A 14,812-nucleotide genomic window follows, 5' to 3' on the forward strand; every position below is an offset into this window, starting at 1 on the left:
AAAAAAAAAAAAGAAGAAAAAAAAAAAAGTAGTTTTCACTAGTTCTCTACAAACAAAAAAAGTATATATACATTCACACAATCTAATAATTGATATTGGCAATTAAATGTTAGGGATGCTCTGATCAGGTTTTTCAAACTTGATACCGATTTCATATTACTTGATTGGCCAATTCCAGTACTGATTCCAATTTTTTTCTTTTGTGTATCCCTTTAAAATTATTTTACACTATGCTCCTGCATAATCAGACTCATAGAAGCCTTATGTTCTATATTAAAGTGTTACATTTGGTATTTTTATAATTAAACTATAGATGACAGGTGTTAACTGTTTTTATATAAACAAAATGAAACTCTGTAGGCTTATTGTTCAGTGACCATAAGAATACTAAAATAAACACAATTTCATTGAAATACATACTGTAACTTATAAAATATGTACAAAAATATGCATCCATAATACCTATGACATAATAAAAAATAAAATTATGTTTATAGTTACAAGCTGTCATCTTGTTTATTTCTTTTGTAATTTACCTTCCGAAACAAGGCTTAATTAAATAAAAAGTAGTTTTCATCATCTTCTTCTTCTTTTGGCTGCTCCTGTTCGGGGGTTGCCACAGCGGATCATCCAAAATTGTTGCCCGCATATTGATTTGTCAAGATTTTACACCGGATGCCCTTCCTGACATAACCCTCCCTCATTTATCTGGGCTTGGGACCAGCACAAAGAAACACACTGGTTTGTGCATCCTCTCAATTCTCTAAATATATCTATCTATCTCACACTATTAACTAATAATGGCAATTAAACACTGCTTAAATGTAAATATACATGTATTTATAGGTTTTAATCATTTTCAATCATTAATTGCACTCTAGCTTTTTTTGCTGTTAAAATATACATTTACTGTATTTATATAGGTGGGTTTTTTTCTTCATTTTATAAGCTACACATTCCTACTTCTCGAGGTAAAGTATAAAATATGGATTAGCATTTTAATTATGTAGTACTTGTTTCTTACCAAAACATATGCTGTATGACACACAGCAAACAGTAAATGAAGTACAAATCATTAAAAAAGCCACAAATGTATCAAATGTTCATAGGTTGTCCATCAAGAAGACACAAGACTAACATGCTTAAAAGATTTATAAGTACAAGATACATTTTGCTGTTAAGCTACTAAGTCTATTGATTACTAAGCAGCAGTTTCAAATTCTTCGTTATCTTTTAATTTTCCAATTAAAAGTGTAAGCTGCTGCACTTAAAACAAGCTTGATGCCCAAACTGAAACTAAAAAGGTCTAAATTCATTAAAGTAGCTTTTTTTGCAGTTTGTCTAACTACACAGGATGATTCCTCTATCTGATTCCTTTTTTCAGATTATTACTCCACTTTCTTTAATGTTACGGCAATACTCAGCTGGAGTTGTGTGGTTCTAATATATTATGATTTGCCTTGCTGCCCACAAGAAACAGGCAAAGCATTTTAAGATCAGGAGGAATACAGGTTAGTTAGTAAGACACCAAGAGTGAGAGAATTGCAAACAAAGTGAAAAAGCAGGCAAGAGGCGGGCAGGTCGAATGGAAGATTTGTTTTGCTGCCCAATGGGCAGCGGCTGGGAACCATTTATACTGCAGCATAAAGAATAAAAAGCTTGTGAGCACCTGTAGACTCGCCCAGAAAAAAGGGATCCATCACAGTATCAAGTCAGGGTCTGCACAATCTGTCTGCTTTTTTCTCCTTCACAGATGCTGCAATATTTTAATAAAGTTAGCCTGAATATTTTTAGTTTTAGCTCACTGTTTTAGGAATTATGTCTCAAATCAGCAGCCAAGGAAGACAGAGACTAATTGTGGGAAAGGACATTATGGGCAATGAGAAAAATAAGAATTGTGACAGTTATTTTACATTGATTTAATGATATCTTTAACATTAAGCAACAGTCAGGGATTTCTGTTTTAAGAATGAATGGGACAGAATCAGATGCACAAACAATACATTTAGGGTGCAGGAAAATGCTCTTGAGTACACTTGTAGATCAAAATGCAGAGTAATGAGGCAGAATAAAAAACACTATGGTGTGAAGGGAGTTGGCTGTAAGTTTTACTAATAAAGATAATAAGGTAACCATTCAAAATGACAAAATGGCTGACCATGGAAGTAAATTGCAAAAAAACAGATCAATAAAATACTGTAGCTTTGCATAACATGTCTGGAAAAATAACATGCTGAAATGAGTGCAGGTAAAACAAAACAAAAAAAAAAAAAACAAACATTCTTTGACAAATGAATGTCATCTTTTTCCTTCGAACAACACCTCTTTAAAATAAGTTTAAAGTATATTCCAACAGTGATGTTTGATCCAACAGCCCTACTGCATAACGGGAACACCCAACAAGACCTGCTGTTTTGGAGATGATCTGACCCAGTCGTCTAGCCATCACAATTTGGCTCTAATCAAAATTGCTCAGATGCTTATACCTTCCCATTTTTATCTGCTTCCAGCAAATGACCTTCAAAAACTGACTGTTCACTTGCTGCCTAAGATATCTCACTAGTGCCACTGTAACGAGATAAGCAATTTTATTCACTTAACCAGTTAGGTTTAAATGTTGTGGCTGATCAGTGTATATACTGTGTTAATAGAAATGCATAATCACCAAAACACATTTAGCAGGAAATAGAGTGTTTAGTTAACTTGATGCTGTGTTTCAGTTTTACTAGTTACTGGATTGCGCTATCTGCTCTGAGAATGATTCAGTCTGTGATTGTGAGTCACCAATACACAATCTTGCTCTGAGCTGGAGACTGTATCATTGGCATAGTCTAAGCCATCCATCCATCCAAGCCATTCTTACAAAATATGAGCATAGCAAGTATGTTTATGTGCTGTGTTTTTTTCAACATGACATGCGAGTTACTCGTGTATCTTTTTCATTATTTCAAAGTACTTTTACGAGAGATGGCATATTGATCCACCACTATTTTTTTTCTCTCGTCATCAAAAATGTTTTTTCTCCAAATGAAAAAAAATTCTCCACCAATTCCATCAAAATAATTTTTTTTTTAACCATCACTTTTTATTCCTCACCCATGTTACTTAAGGGGCTCTGTATAATCCTCAAGTGTCAAAATCTTTGGTAAAAAAAAAAAAAAAAAAATCCACAGACTGCATTTAACTACTAAGTAGAGTAAATCATTCTCTCTGTTTCTTGGCAGTTCCTCAAGTCCATCTCAAAGCTCTTAGTATCTACTCAAAAGTAATCAACAAAAATGGAAATTGATCATTTAATACCTTTTAAGCAGCATATTATGTACTTGTAAATATCACCAAATTATAGTGAAGCTGACTGCTACTCTGGTTTATGATTCAGCGTTTTGAGTTTACATTTTTTATAATAATTAGGCTACCAAACACCTGTCTGCATGAACTAAATAAAACATGATAATAGTGGTTGTATATATGTTTTAAAGTTGATAGCTTCGGGATCACCAAGTCTTCACCTGAAACAGTTTTTTTTTATTTTTTATTTATTTATTAATTTTTATTGTAATCATTCCATACAAATAGATCAATTTATAACCAAACAAAACTGAAGACAAATCAAACCCCACCCCTAAGAAGGAGAGCTTAGCCAAAGGAGAATTGCTTAGGGCTTTTTAATAAGGCAACAATAAACAAAAGAAAGGGAGAAATAAATATATAGGTAAATAAGAAATGGAGAAGGGAATTAAATGCAGTAATAGTTATTTCTCTTATTCTAAAATAATATTGATTAGATCCTGCCAGGTTTTGAAAAAATTTGTACAGATCCTCTAACTGAGAATTTCATTTTTTCCAATTTCAAATAATATAAAACATCGGTTTCCCACTGACTTATCAGAGGAGAGTTAGGATTCTTCCAATTTAACAAAATAAGTCTGCGTGCCAAAAGTGTAGTGAATGCAATCACAGTTTGCTTGTCCTTCTCCACTTCAAGTTCGTCTGGAAGAACACCGAACATAGCTGTTAATGGGTTAGGAGGAATTGTGATACCAAGGCTGTCTGAAAGGCACTTAAAAATTTTGGTCCAAAATGATGTTAGCTTCGTGCAGGCCCAGAACATGTGACTCAGTGAGGCAAGGAGCTTGGTTGCAGTGTTCGCAGGTTGGATCTTGCCCTGGAAACATTTTGGACAGTTTTAAGCGAGACAGATGAGCTCGATATATAATTTTTAGTTGAAAAATTCTATGCTTTGCGCATATGGAGCTCGAGTGAATTCTCTGCTTTGCTACCTTCCACTCCTTTTCCGATATATTGATTAAGAAATCTTCTTCCCAATGTCCTCTTGGATCTTTGAAAGGTAGGGACTCTAATAGGATTTTATATAGTGCGGAAATGGTGTTTAATTCCTCGAAATTGAGCAGTATTTTTTCCAGCATTGTGGAGGGTGCGAGGTGGGGAAAATCGGGCAATTTCTGTTTAACAAAATTTCTAATTTGAAGATAGTGAAAGAAATGTGTAGTTGAGAGGTTGAATTTTGAACGTAATTGTTCAAAAGATACAAATATGTTGTCTATATAAAGATCTCTGAGCATTTTAATCCCAAAACTTTTCCAGGTATTAAAAACTGGATATGTTTGCGAGGGTTGAAAGAGGTGGTTCTCTTGCAGAGGTGCCACAGATAAAAGATTTTCCATCTTAAAATGCTTTCTAAGTTGGTTCCATATTCTGAGTGAGTAAAGCACAATTGGGTTATTAGTATATTTGCGATAACTTGCATTTATTGGAGAGCAGAGCAGGGAGTATAAAGAAATACTACAGGATTTTACTTCTATTGCGGACCAAGCCTGTGTATGTTCATATATTTGTGTCCAGGTTTTTACGGCTTGTATGTTTGCTGCCCAGTAATAAAACTGAAAATTAGGTAAAGCCATGCCACCTTCTGCTTGAGGTCTTTGTAGGGTCGCTCTTTGGATTCATGGGTGTTTTGAGTTCCAAATGAATGAGGTTATTGTTGAATCTAACTGTTTAAAAAACAATTTATTGATATATATTGGAATGTTTTGAAATAAAAAAAGACGTTTAGGAAGGATATTCATCTTAACGTTAATTTTTCCGGCTTGAGTGAGATGAAGGGTGGACCATCTATGCAAGTTTTGCTTAATTTTTTCCATACAGACGGCAAAATTTTGTTGATAAAGAGCTTTATGTTTACTTGTGATATTTACCCCATGGTATTTAAACTGATCTGCTATGGTAAAAGGTAGGGTGTCCAATCTAATATTATAGGCTTGTGAATTCACTGGAAAGAGTATACTTTTATTCAGATTAATTTTAAGACCAGATATCTTTTGAAATTCTGTTAGTGCTGTTAAAACTGCAGGGACAGTGTTTTCTGGGTCTGATATATATAAAACCATATCATCTGCATATAGAGACATTTTCTGTTCCAGTCCTTCTCTGACAATCCCCTTTATCTGAAAAGAATTTCGGCAGTGAACCGTCAGTGGTTCAATGGCAATTGCAAACAGCAGTGGCGACAAGGGACATCCTTGTCTGGTACCACGTTCTAGCTTAAAGTAGTCTGAGCAAATGTTATTAATACAAACTGAAGCTTCTGGATTGGTATACAGTAGTTTGATCCATGCACAAATATTCGGGCCAAACCCAATTTTCTCCAATGCAGTGAAAAGGTAGTTCCATTCAATCATATCAAATGCTTTCTCTGCGTCTAATGATAGTAATATCTCTGGGGTGTTTGATTTTGCTGGTGAATATATAACATTAAACAAGCGTCGCAGATTGGAAGATAGGTGTCGGCCTTTAATAAATCCAGTTTGATCCTGTGATATTACCGAGGGCAGCACTTTCTCCATCCTTCTAGCTAGAATTTTTGAGCATATCTTAACATCATTATTCAGGAGTGAAATTGGTCTGTATGATGCACATTGTAACAAGTCCTTATTTTGTTTAGGAAAGACGGTAGTTAATGCTTGACGAAATGTTTGAGGTAGTATTTGGTTGTCTCTAGCTTCTGTAAATGTTGCCAATAAGAGGGGAGCTAGCTGAGTGGAGAATCTCTTATAAAATTCTACGGGGTAACCATCAGGGCCTGCTGATTTCCCGCTTTGAAGTGACTTTATAGCATCTAGTAATTCTGTTAGCGTCAGAGGTTTATCCAGTTCCTCAGCACTTAAAGCATCTATTTGTGGTGTCTGTAATGTATCCAGAAATGCATTAGATTGTGTGTTGTCTTCTTTGAGCACAGTAGAATATAAGGATTTATAATAATCTCTAAGTGCGTGTATTATATTTTTATGGTCAATAATTTCTTCTCCATTCGTGTTGGTGATTACTGGTATTGCATTGCGAACTTCTTGTTTGTGAATTTGATGAGCTAAAAGCTTATTAGCTTTTTCTCCGTGTTCATAGTAATGATGTCTAGACTTATAAATAAGTTGTTCAGTTTCTTTAGTTGTTAAGATGTTAAGTTCTGTATGCAGGGCCTGCCTTTTCCTGTGGAGCGCTTCACTTGGACGCATGGCTTGTTCTTCATCTATTCTAGTAATTTCGCTTCTTAGCACTGACACTTTCTTGGTTTCTAATTTATTTCTGTGGGAAAGATATGAAATAATCTGTCCTCTTAAGAAGGCCTTTAGAGTTTCCCAGAGTGTTCCTGCAGAAACCTCTGTGGGCGTGTTTGTCTCTAGGAAGAAGCTGATTTGTTTGGATATAAATTTTGTGCAGTTCTCGTCTGCCAATAGAAGACGGTTAAGGCGCCATCTGCGAGGTGAGTGTGAGGGGCTTAATGATTTTAGCTCCAAGACTAGAGGGGCATGGTCGGAGATAACAATTGTGTTGTATTTGCATGATTTAATCGTAGGCAGGAAATTATTATCTATAAAAAAATAATGAATTCTTGAGTAGCTATAATGCACTGGTGAGTAGAACGAATATGTTCTTGAGTTTGGGTTAAGAAACCTCCAGGGGTCTGATAAGTTGTGGTCATTTAAAAACTGTGTAATTGTTTTTGCAGTATTGGCTGTCGTCCCCCCTGTCACAGGAGTCCTATCTAAGAGTGGATTTAAAACACAATTAAAGTTCCCAGCCATTATAATTTTATGAGTGTTCACATTGGGAATGGATGCAAATAGATTTTGCATGAATTCCTTATCATCGATATTGGGTGCATAAACATTTATCAAAATCATTTTACTGTTATATAAGTTGCCCATGACCATCACATATCTCCCTTCGGGGTCCGATACTACATCTGATGCTACAAATGGAACTGTGCTGTGTATGAGAATTCCCACCCCTCTAGTTTTTTTTTTGTAAAGCTAGAATGGAACATTTGGCCAGTCCAGTCTTTTTGTAGTCTGAACTGATCCTTCCTTAGTAAGTGGGTCTCCTGTAAAAATACTATTTTAGCGTTTAAGCCTGTTAGATGAGAGCATACTTTCTTTCATTTTAATTCGTGATTCAGGCCTTTAACATTCCAGCTCACAAAGTTAACTTTCCAATCATGGAGACATCCATCCATCCATTTTCCAACCCGCTGAATCCAAACACAGGGTCACGGGGGTCTGCTGGAGCCAATCCCAGCCAACACAGGGCACAAGGCAGGGAACTAATCCTGGGCAGGGTGCCAACCCACCGCAGAATCATGGAGACATTGATTCTGAGTTTTTAATGTCATTTTATAGTCTTAACTGGTAGTAAGGCAGTTTTAATCTTAATTTCAAAATTCCCCATGAGTTATTGCATTTTGTTTTTTTAAATTTATTTAGACTATTGCTATCCAAAATTGAATTCCAATTGTGACATAGGTTTCTCTATCCATTTTATCAGCTCTGTTCACATTCAGTGAGGTTTCAGCAAATTCAAGACACTGCTGCATCAAAAAGACCCTTGCCTTTGCAGAGTAGCAAACTGATTACCTACTTATTCTTCAATGGGGTCGGGTTCTCAGGCAGGTGTGAAGAGAACAAAAGAATTCACTTATCATCTTTTCAATTACAACACTCTCAAATATTTAAACTTGTAATAAAGAGTAAAACACATAAAAAAACTAATATTTCTGATTCAATATATTATTTATGTCACAAGAAAACATTTTATTAATCAATTTGTGGAGTGCCTATTCCATAGCATTGATCATTTTTTAAACAGCCTTTTCTGATCCAGGCTCACGGGGAGCTGGTAACTATCCTAGTAACACTGATCAAAATTATTTCAAAACACTACTTTTTTATTAATGAATATAAAATTATCAGTATACTCATACTTAATGTATAAGATGGATAAAGTCTGAAATGTAAAATTAACATTTTCCAGCTTTCAAAAGTTGTACAATCCCAATTTTTAAAAGTAAGGAAAAGATACCAAAAATATAGAAAAAAAATTAAAAAGGATGAAAGATGTAAATAAATGTATGCATCTGGATCTCTACTTTTTATCCCACGAAGTCCAAGGGCTCAAGTTGAAAACTCTACAACTAAAAAATTAGGCGGAAAGAATTAAGCAGTCTTGGAAAGAATGTAGAAAAATTAAATCTGACAAAGAAAGAAAAAGTAAAAATGCTTCACTATTGTCCTCAAAACCTTTAAAGAACACTAATTTGAAGATCTAATTACAATCCAAAACTTAATCTATTGTTCCTTCATTCAGCACATATTCTATACTTTACAGACCACTTGCCCGTGATATGTTTGTAGCGGTGCTACATGATTAAATGTCTTCATGAATGTATTTTGTGCTGAGTCCCGTCTTTCGTAGCATTGTCTTGTTTACATGGTGTGGGTGTGTCTATGTAAATATGCTCCCCTGGAAACAATGTGGGGGAAGGGGAACCATGGCCCCACACGATAATTAGTCCTGTCAATGCCATCACCTGCATTTGATCAGTTGTTATTTGAATGGAAGGACAGAGAGCGGGAGAAAAAAAAGAAAAACCATCTCGTTCTACTAGACCGCCATTCCGCTACAGAAACAGGTGAAAGCACTGCTTCAAATCATTCACACCTTCGTCTACCTGCCACTTTCAACACCCGACAACAACAGCTTTGCACTGCAAAACCCCGGGGTTCTGGATCACACCATGTTTCAAGGATAAACACGGTGAGACTGTTTCTTGTTGCTTGGGGAGAGGAGCAAGCCATCATTTTCATCTGGATACTTTCCGTAGGACTATTTATCTAGCTGACCCAGGTTCACAAACATTACCCATTTTCTGTTAAATATTCTGGACGTTTATGTGAATTTCATACTTTGAGTGTCTTATTGAGTTCGTGTTCAGTATGGGGTCAAGGGAGGGCTTGTATTATATATTAACTTTGTGCTGCACTTTTTCTTTTTATTATTACCTTCCGTCTGACACTTTTGGGGTTGTATGTTATGTTGGGGTTGGTTGGGGATATACAGTTAGGTCCATAAATATTTGGACAGAGACAACTTTTTTCTAATTTTGGTTCTGTACATTACCACAATGAATTTTAAATGAAACAACTCAGATGCAGTTGAAGTGCAGACTTTCAGCTTCAATTCAGTGGGGTGAACAAAACGATTGCATAAAAATGCGAGGCAACTAAAGCATTTTTTTTTAACACAATCCCTTCATTTCAGGGGCTCAAATGTAATTGGACAATTGACTCAAAGGCTATTTCATGGGCAAGTCTGTCGTTAAGTCATTATCAATTAAGCAGATAAAAGGCCTGGAGTTGATTTGAGGTGTGGTGCTTGCATGTGGAAGATTTTGCTGTAAACAGACAACATGCGGTCAAAGGAGCTCTCCATGCAGGTGAAAGAAGCCATCCTTAAGCTGCGAAAACAGAAAAAACCCATCTGAGAAATTGCTACAATATTACGAGTGGCAAAATCTACAGTTTGGTACATCCTGAGAAAAAAAGCAAGCACTGGTGAACTCAGCAACTCAAAAAGACCTGGACGTCCACGGAAGACAACAGTGGTGGATGATCACAGAATCATTTCCATGGTGAAGAGAAACCCCTTTACTACAGCCAACCAAGTGAACAACACTCTCCAGGGGGTAGGTGTATCGATATCCAAGTCTACCATAAAGAGAAGACTGCATGAAAGTAAATACAGAGGGTGCACTGCAAGGTGCAAGCCACTCATAAGCCTCAAGAATAGAATTGAGATTGGACTTTGCTAAAGAACATCTAGAAAAGCCAGCACAGTTCTGGAAAAACAATCTTTGGACAGATGAAACCAAGATCAACCTCTACCACAATGATGGCAAGAAAAAAGTATTGAGAAGGCGTGGAACAGCTCATTATCCAAAGCATTCCACATCATCTATAAAACACGGTGGAGGTAGTGTGATGGCTTGGGCGTGCATGGCTGCCAGTGGCACTGGGACACTAGTGTTTACTTATGATGTGACACAGGACAGAAGCAGCCGAATGAATTTTGAGGTGTTCAGAGACATACTGTCTGCTCAAATCCAGCTAAATGCAGTCAAATTGATTGGGCGGCATTTCATGATACAGATGGACAATGACCCAAAACATACAGCCAAAGCAACCCAGGAGTTTATTAAAGCAAAGAAGTGGAAAATTCTTGAAAGGCCAAGTCAGTCATCTGATCTTAACCGAATTGAGCATGCATTTCACTTGTTGAAGACTAAACTTCAGACAGAAAGGCCCACAAACAAACAGCAACTGAAAGCTGCTGCAGTAAAGGCCTGGCAGAGCATTAAAAAGGAGGAAACCCAGCATCCGGTGATGTCCATGAGTTCAAGACTTCAGGCTGTGATTGCCAGCAAAGGGTTTTCAACCAAGTATTAGAAATGAACATTTTATTTCCAGTTATTTAATTTTTCCAATTACTTTTGAGACCCTGAAATGAAGGGATTGTGTGTATGTTAAAAAATGCTTTAGTTGCCTCACATTTTTATGCAATCGTTTTGTTCACCCCACTGAATTAAAGCTGAAAGTCTGCATTTCAACTGCATCTGAGTTGTTTCATTTAAAATTCATTGTGGTAATGTACAGAACCAACATTAGAAAAAAGTTGTCTCTGTCCAAATATTTATGGACCTAACTGTATGTATGTGTATATATATGTTTGGAGTTTTTTCATTTCTTTCTTTATCAATATATACTCACTTTAATATTTTACATTCTGTTTGTTTTCTGGCTTATTTTTGATTGTCGATTGGGGGAAGTTTATTTGGAAGAAGTACGGCTTGTTGGGTCGAATGTCCTCATCTTGCCAGGCCACGGGTCTTGGTGGTTTAGCTGCCGGTTTGGGAGAGTAAGTTGGCCGTTACATGTTGCTGTTTTCTTTTCAGCAATTCCCTATGGTATATCACAGATGTCACTATTTTAGCAATGAAAACTCACTACCTGTAGTCAGTTTTTCCTATGTTTTGAATGCAGATGTATACACACACTACTATAAATACTTGATTCAAGAATTAAAATGTTTGAAAATTATAAGGAACCATTTATTTGAAGATCACATAAAACAGGTTATAGTAAGAAAGAATTAAAACTATGAACACTGTTAAAAATTTCATATGAAAACCAGTAATAAATTGCAGGATTTTATTTGTTTGTTTGTCTATAATATTGATGGTATAATTATTCTGCTCAAGGATTTTGCTTACCAATTTATTTTTAACTCACTATATAAAAACACTTTTATAAATCAATTTTCAGAAAGAAAATCATAAGATTCATCAGAAGTTGAAAACAATAGCATAAAGTATAATGTGCAGCGGTTCTGAGAAATCATGATCTCGCATGTTTTTGAAAATATGTGCTAGTGGTCTAAAAAATTGAAAAAGACAACCAGCTTTCAGCAGCTAAAAGAAAAAAGGAAACACTGACTAATAAATGTCACTCAAAAACCTGTGAGTCTGCTCTTTTTTATGATTTCGCTGTCACTCTCCCCCACACTACTTTTTACCTCCTTAGGAGTTATGTTTAGCCCCTGAAAACAAGTCAAAACATTGAATTTTGTACAACATGAAATAATATTATGTGTAGCAGAAACATTTAATATCAAAACCTCAACAAAGACAGTACAGCAGAAAAGGTATGTCTAGTGTTCACTAGCGTATTGATGCAGATGTAGTACATGTGACAGGTTTTGTAACAGTCACCAACTCATAGCCCGACCTCAAAATCAGGACAGTAGAAGCGTGATTCTTTGAAAACTTTTTCTTAAACATTTGTACTAATTTAAGATTCACAGTTCCAAAACTGCTAGGAGGAAAAGACAAGGGAGGAAAGTGCGAAGTCTGTCCCGTTCACCGTGACATGCACTTGAGATTATTCAAATGCATAAATTCTTAAATGTCAAATTGGGCTGAGGACATATTTATGATGGGGATTGTGTAGTAATGCTTTCTGTTCTGACAGCCCATAGTCAACCCTCCATCCAGCCATCCATCCATCCATTATCCAACCTGCTGAATCCAAATACAGGGTCACGGGGGTCTGCTGGAGCCAATCCCAGCCAACACAGGGCACAAGGCAGGAACCAATCCCGGGCAGGGTGCCAACCCACCGCAGTAGTCAACCCTCCTGCTGCAGCAAATTCCATTGAGAAGTGTTCTCCATCAGTACCTGCAGTTCAGTGGAGATGTGTAAACACTGGGAAGATGGTGTACATGCAACTAGGTTTGGACAAACTGACTCAGGGATAATGGTAAAGGGAACAAAGAGGACTGGACCATTCAATCTAGTGACAGGAAAATGTCTTTGAAAAATAAAGAACAAATAGTTTCATACATTTTCATCAAGTTTCTTGGACCCTGCCTCATCTTGTGTTCACAGTTATTGTAGAAATCTGTGACAGAAGTGAAAAAAATTTTTGCATTATGTGTACTGTGCTTCAGAAAGGATGAATTGCTTCTTGTAACATTATTTTAAAGTGGATCAAAAAATCTCAATCCACTGATAGTGTGAAAAGCTACCAGTATGCTGGATCTGTAAAGTGGCAGTGCTAGTCATTGTGCAATACCGTGTCATCTCTGCTCTGAATATGTAAACTATAGTTTAACTAAATTTCTCAAATTTCTTATATTAACTACATTCACAGCCTTATGACTGCTAAACTGTCTTAAAGCTACAAAAATTACAGGAAAAATAGTATGGGTATGGATCAAAAATACATATTTTTCTTAGTATTTTTTATTTTACATTCTTTAGATTGTTTTGTATTGCTCTACTGCTGCATTTTTCCATGACAAGTCTGGCTTTTTGGCTAAATATGAGTGGAAATCTCAACATGAAAAACAAAACAATTATTTATTTAAAGTTAAAACAGCAGAAACAACACATTATTTGAAAGACTGGATGATAATTTTATCCTTTCTAAATTTTAAAAAACTACTGTAAACATCAGAAAGAGTAAGTTCTAACATAAAAAAGCCTAAAATTTTAATATCAAAGTGCTTTTAAAACTGTGGGTTTTTGACCCCACCCCAATCCCACTACAGTCTGAAATCCCCCTTGTGATAACTTTAGGGTGAGACCCCCTCCACCAATTTCAAAAATGAATTTTAAACCCTAGTTATATACAATGAACTTTTACATTTATTAGAGCAAAACATAGTTATAATAAAACCAGATATTTGACTTTTGGTTAAAAGTTTCCTTACCTAATCTAAGTTCTCCAAAATTTCCACAACCTATTTTTTTGCCCACACGAAAGTTGGGTCCAACCATGAGAACTCCTGAGCTGGAGGAACTGCCACCCCGTGGATTAGGCCCTCCCGATCGGCCTCCCGGCCTTGGCATCCTGTCATCGGTTTTGTCTTTGTCTTTCTTTTTATTATCCATGTCAAGTTTGCGGTACTCCACTTTGAAGATGATTTTTGTATTCCTTTGAGCCACCCCTCCAAGTTAAAAAGAAAAGAAAAAAAAAAGAAAAAAAAAAAAAAGGAAAATTCAAGCCGTGGATTTAGGCATCAGAGTCATCATTGGGAGAGGCAACAGTCTGAGCGCAGCTGAAGTGGCTTGATCACTACTGTGCAGTCGCTGGATTTCCCAAAGTGGCACATTCATCCCATTCGAAAGAAATAGTCCTGTTGTCCTGGTTTTCAGAAAATGGAAAGATCCAAAAAATAAAACCTGAGATACAGAACATGTACACGGTTTCTTTAAGAAGCCAATTCCAACAACTGGTAATCTGTCAAGAGGGGGAAAAAAAAACGCTATTAATGAAGTAAGATGCAGACATATTTCACACTAAAAGCACCCTGGTTATATTGTGACAATAGACAAGCAAGCTGGAGCTCTTACATGAAAGCTGTTCTGTAAATAATAACATATCATTTCCAGTGTAAACCAGTTTGACATTTCTATAGCTTTTCAGACACATCAATAGAAACAAAAACACCACAAACTCTTCTGAAAAAAAAGTAAAAGAAGCAGAAATGTCAGTCAGAAACCTTAAGTCACAGTGAACACACACAAACAAAACCAAATTAACTAACACATACTTTCTTCAATATATTTCCTTCTAACATGATAAATTGTCAAAGGCATATTCCTGAAATAAAATTAAAGCACCAAAGCACCACAGTAAACCAAAAACAGATTTCAGCTGAAAGTAGTTGTCTCAAAACTAAAGATATTACAGAAAGCCTTTAATTTTCCCAATGACAATGAGGCTCTGGGCTTTCTTTACATACAATGAGCTTAGCTCAACAAACAACAGCTGATTATTTCCTGCTCCATCTTTCTGTTCTCATGCACGTTGTTGCCACTGGCACTTTGCCACACCTTTACAAGTTGACAAAGACATTTTGAATCACTCCCAAAATTTTTTCATTTTTCACAAATGCACA

General features: G+C 36.1%; 1 protein-coding gene across 4 annotated transcripts in view; it reads right to left on the bottom strand.

The window, feature by feature from the left end:
- LOC114654608 (casein kinase I) overlaps nt 1–14,812 on the bottom strand; it is a 225,910-nt gene that overhangs the window by 97,824 nt on the left and 113,274 nt on the right. For all 4 annotated transcript variants that reach the window (XM_028805242.2, XM_028805238.2, XM_028805239.2 and 1 more), the window contains exon 2: nt 13,622–14,151. In XM_028805242.2, coding sequence (XP_028661075.2) covers nt 13,622–13,802 — 181 coding nt within the window. In that variant the 5' untranslated portion in view covers nt 13,803–14,151. The remainder of the gene's footprint in view (nt 1–13,621; nt 14,152–14,812) is intronic.

This window comes from Erpetoichthys calabaricus, chromosome 7 (genome assembly GCF_900747795.2).
Source record: "Erpetoichthys calabaricus chromosome 7, fErpCal1.3, whole genome shotgun sequence".
NCBI lineage: Eukaryota > Metazoa > Chordata > Cladistia > Polypteriformes > Polypteridae > Erpetoichthys > Erpetoichthys calabaricus.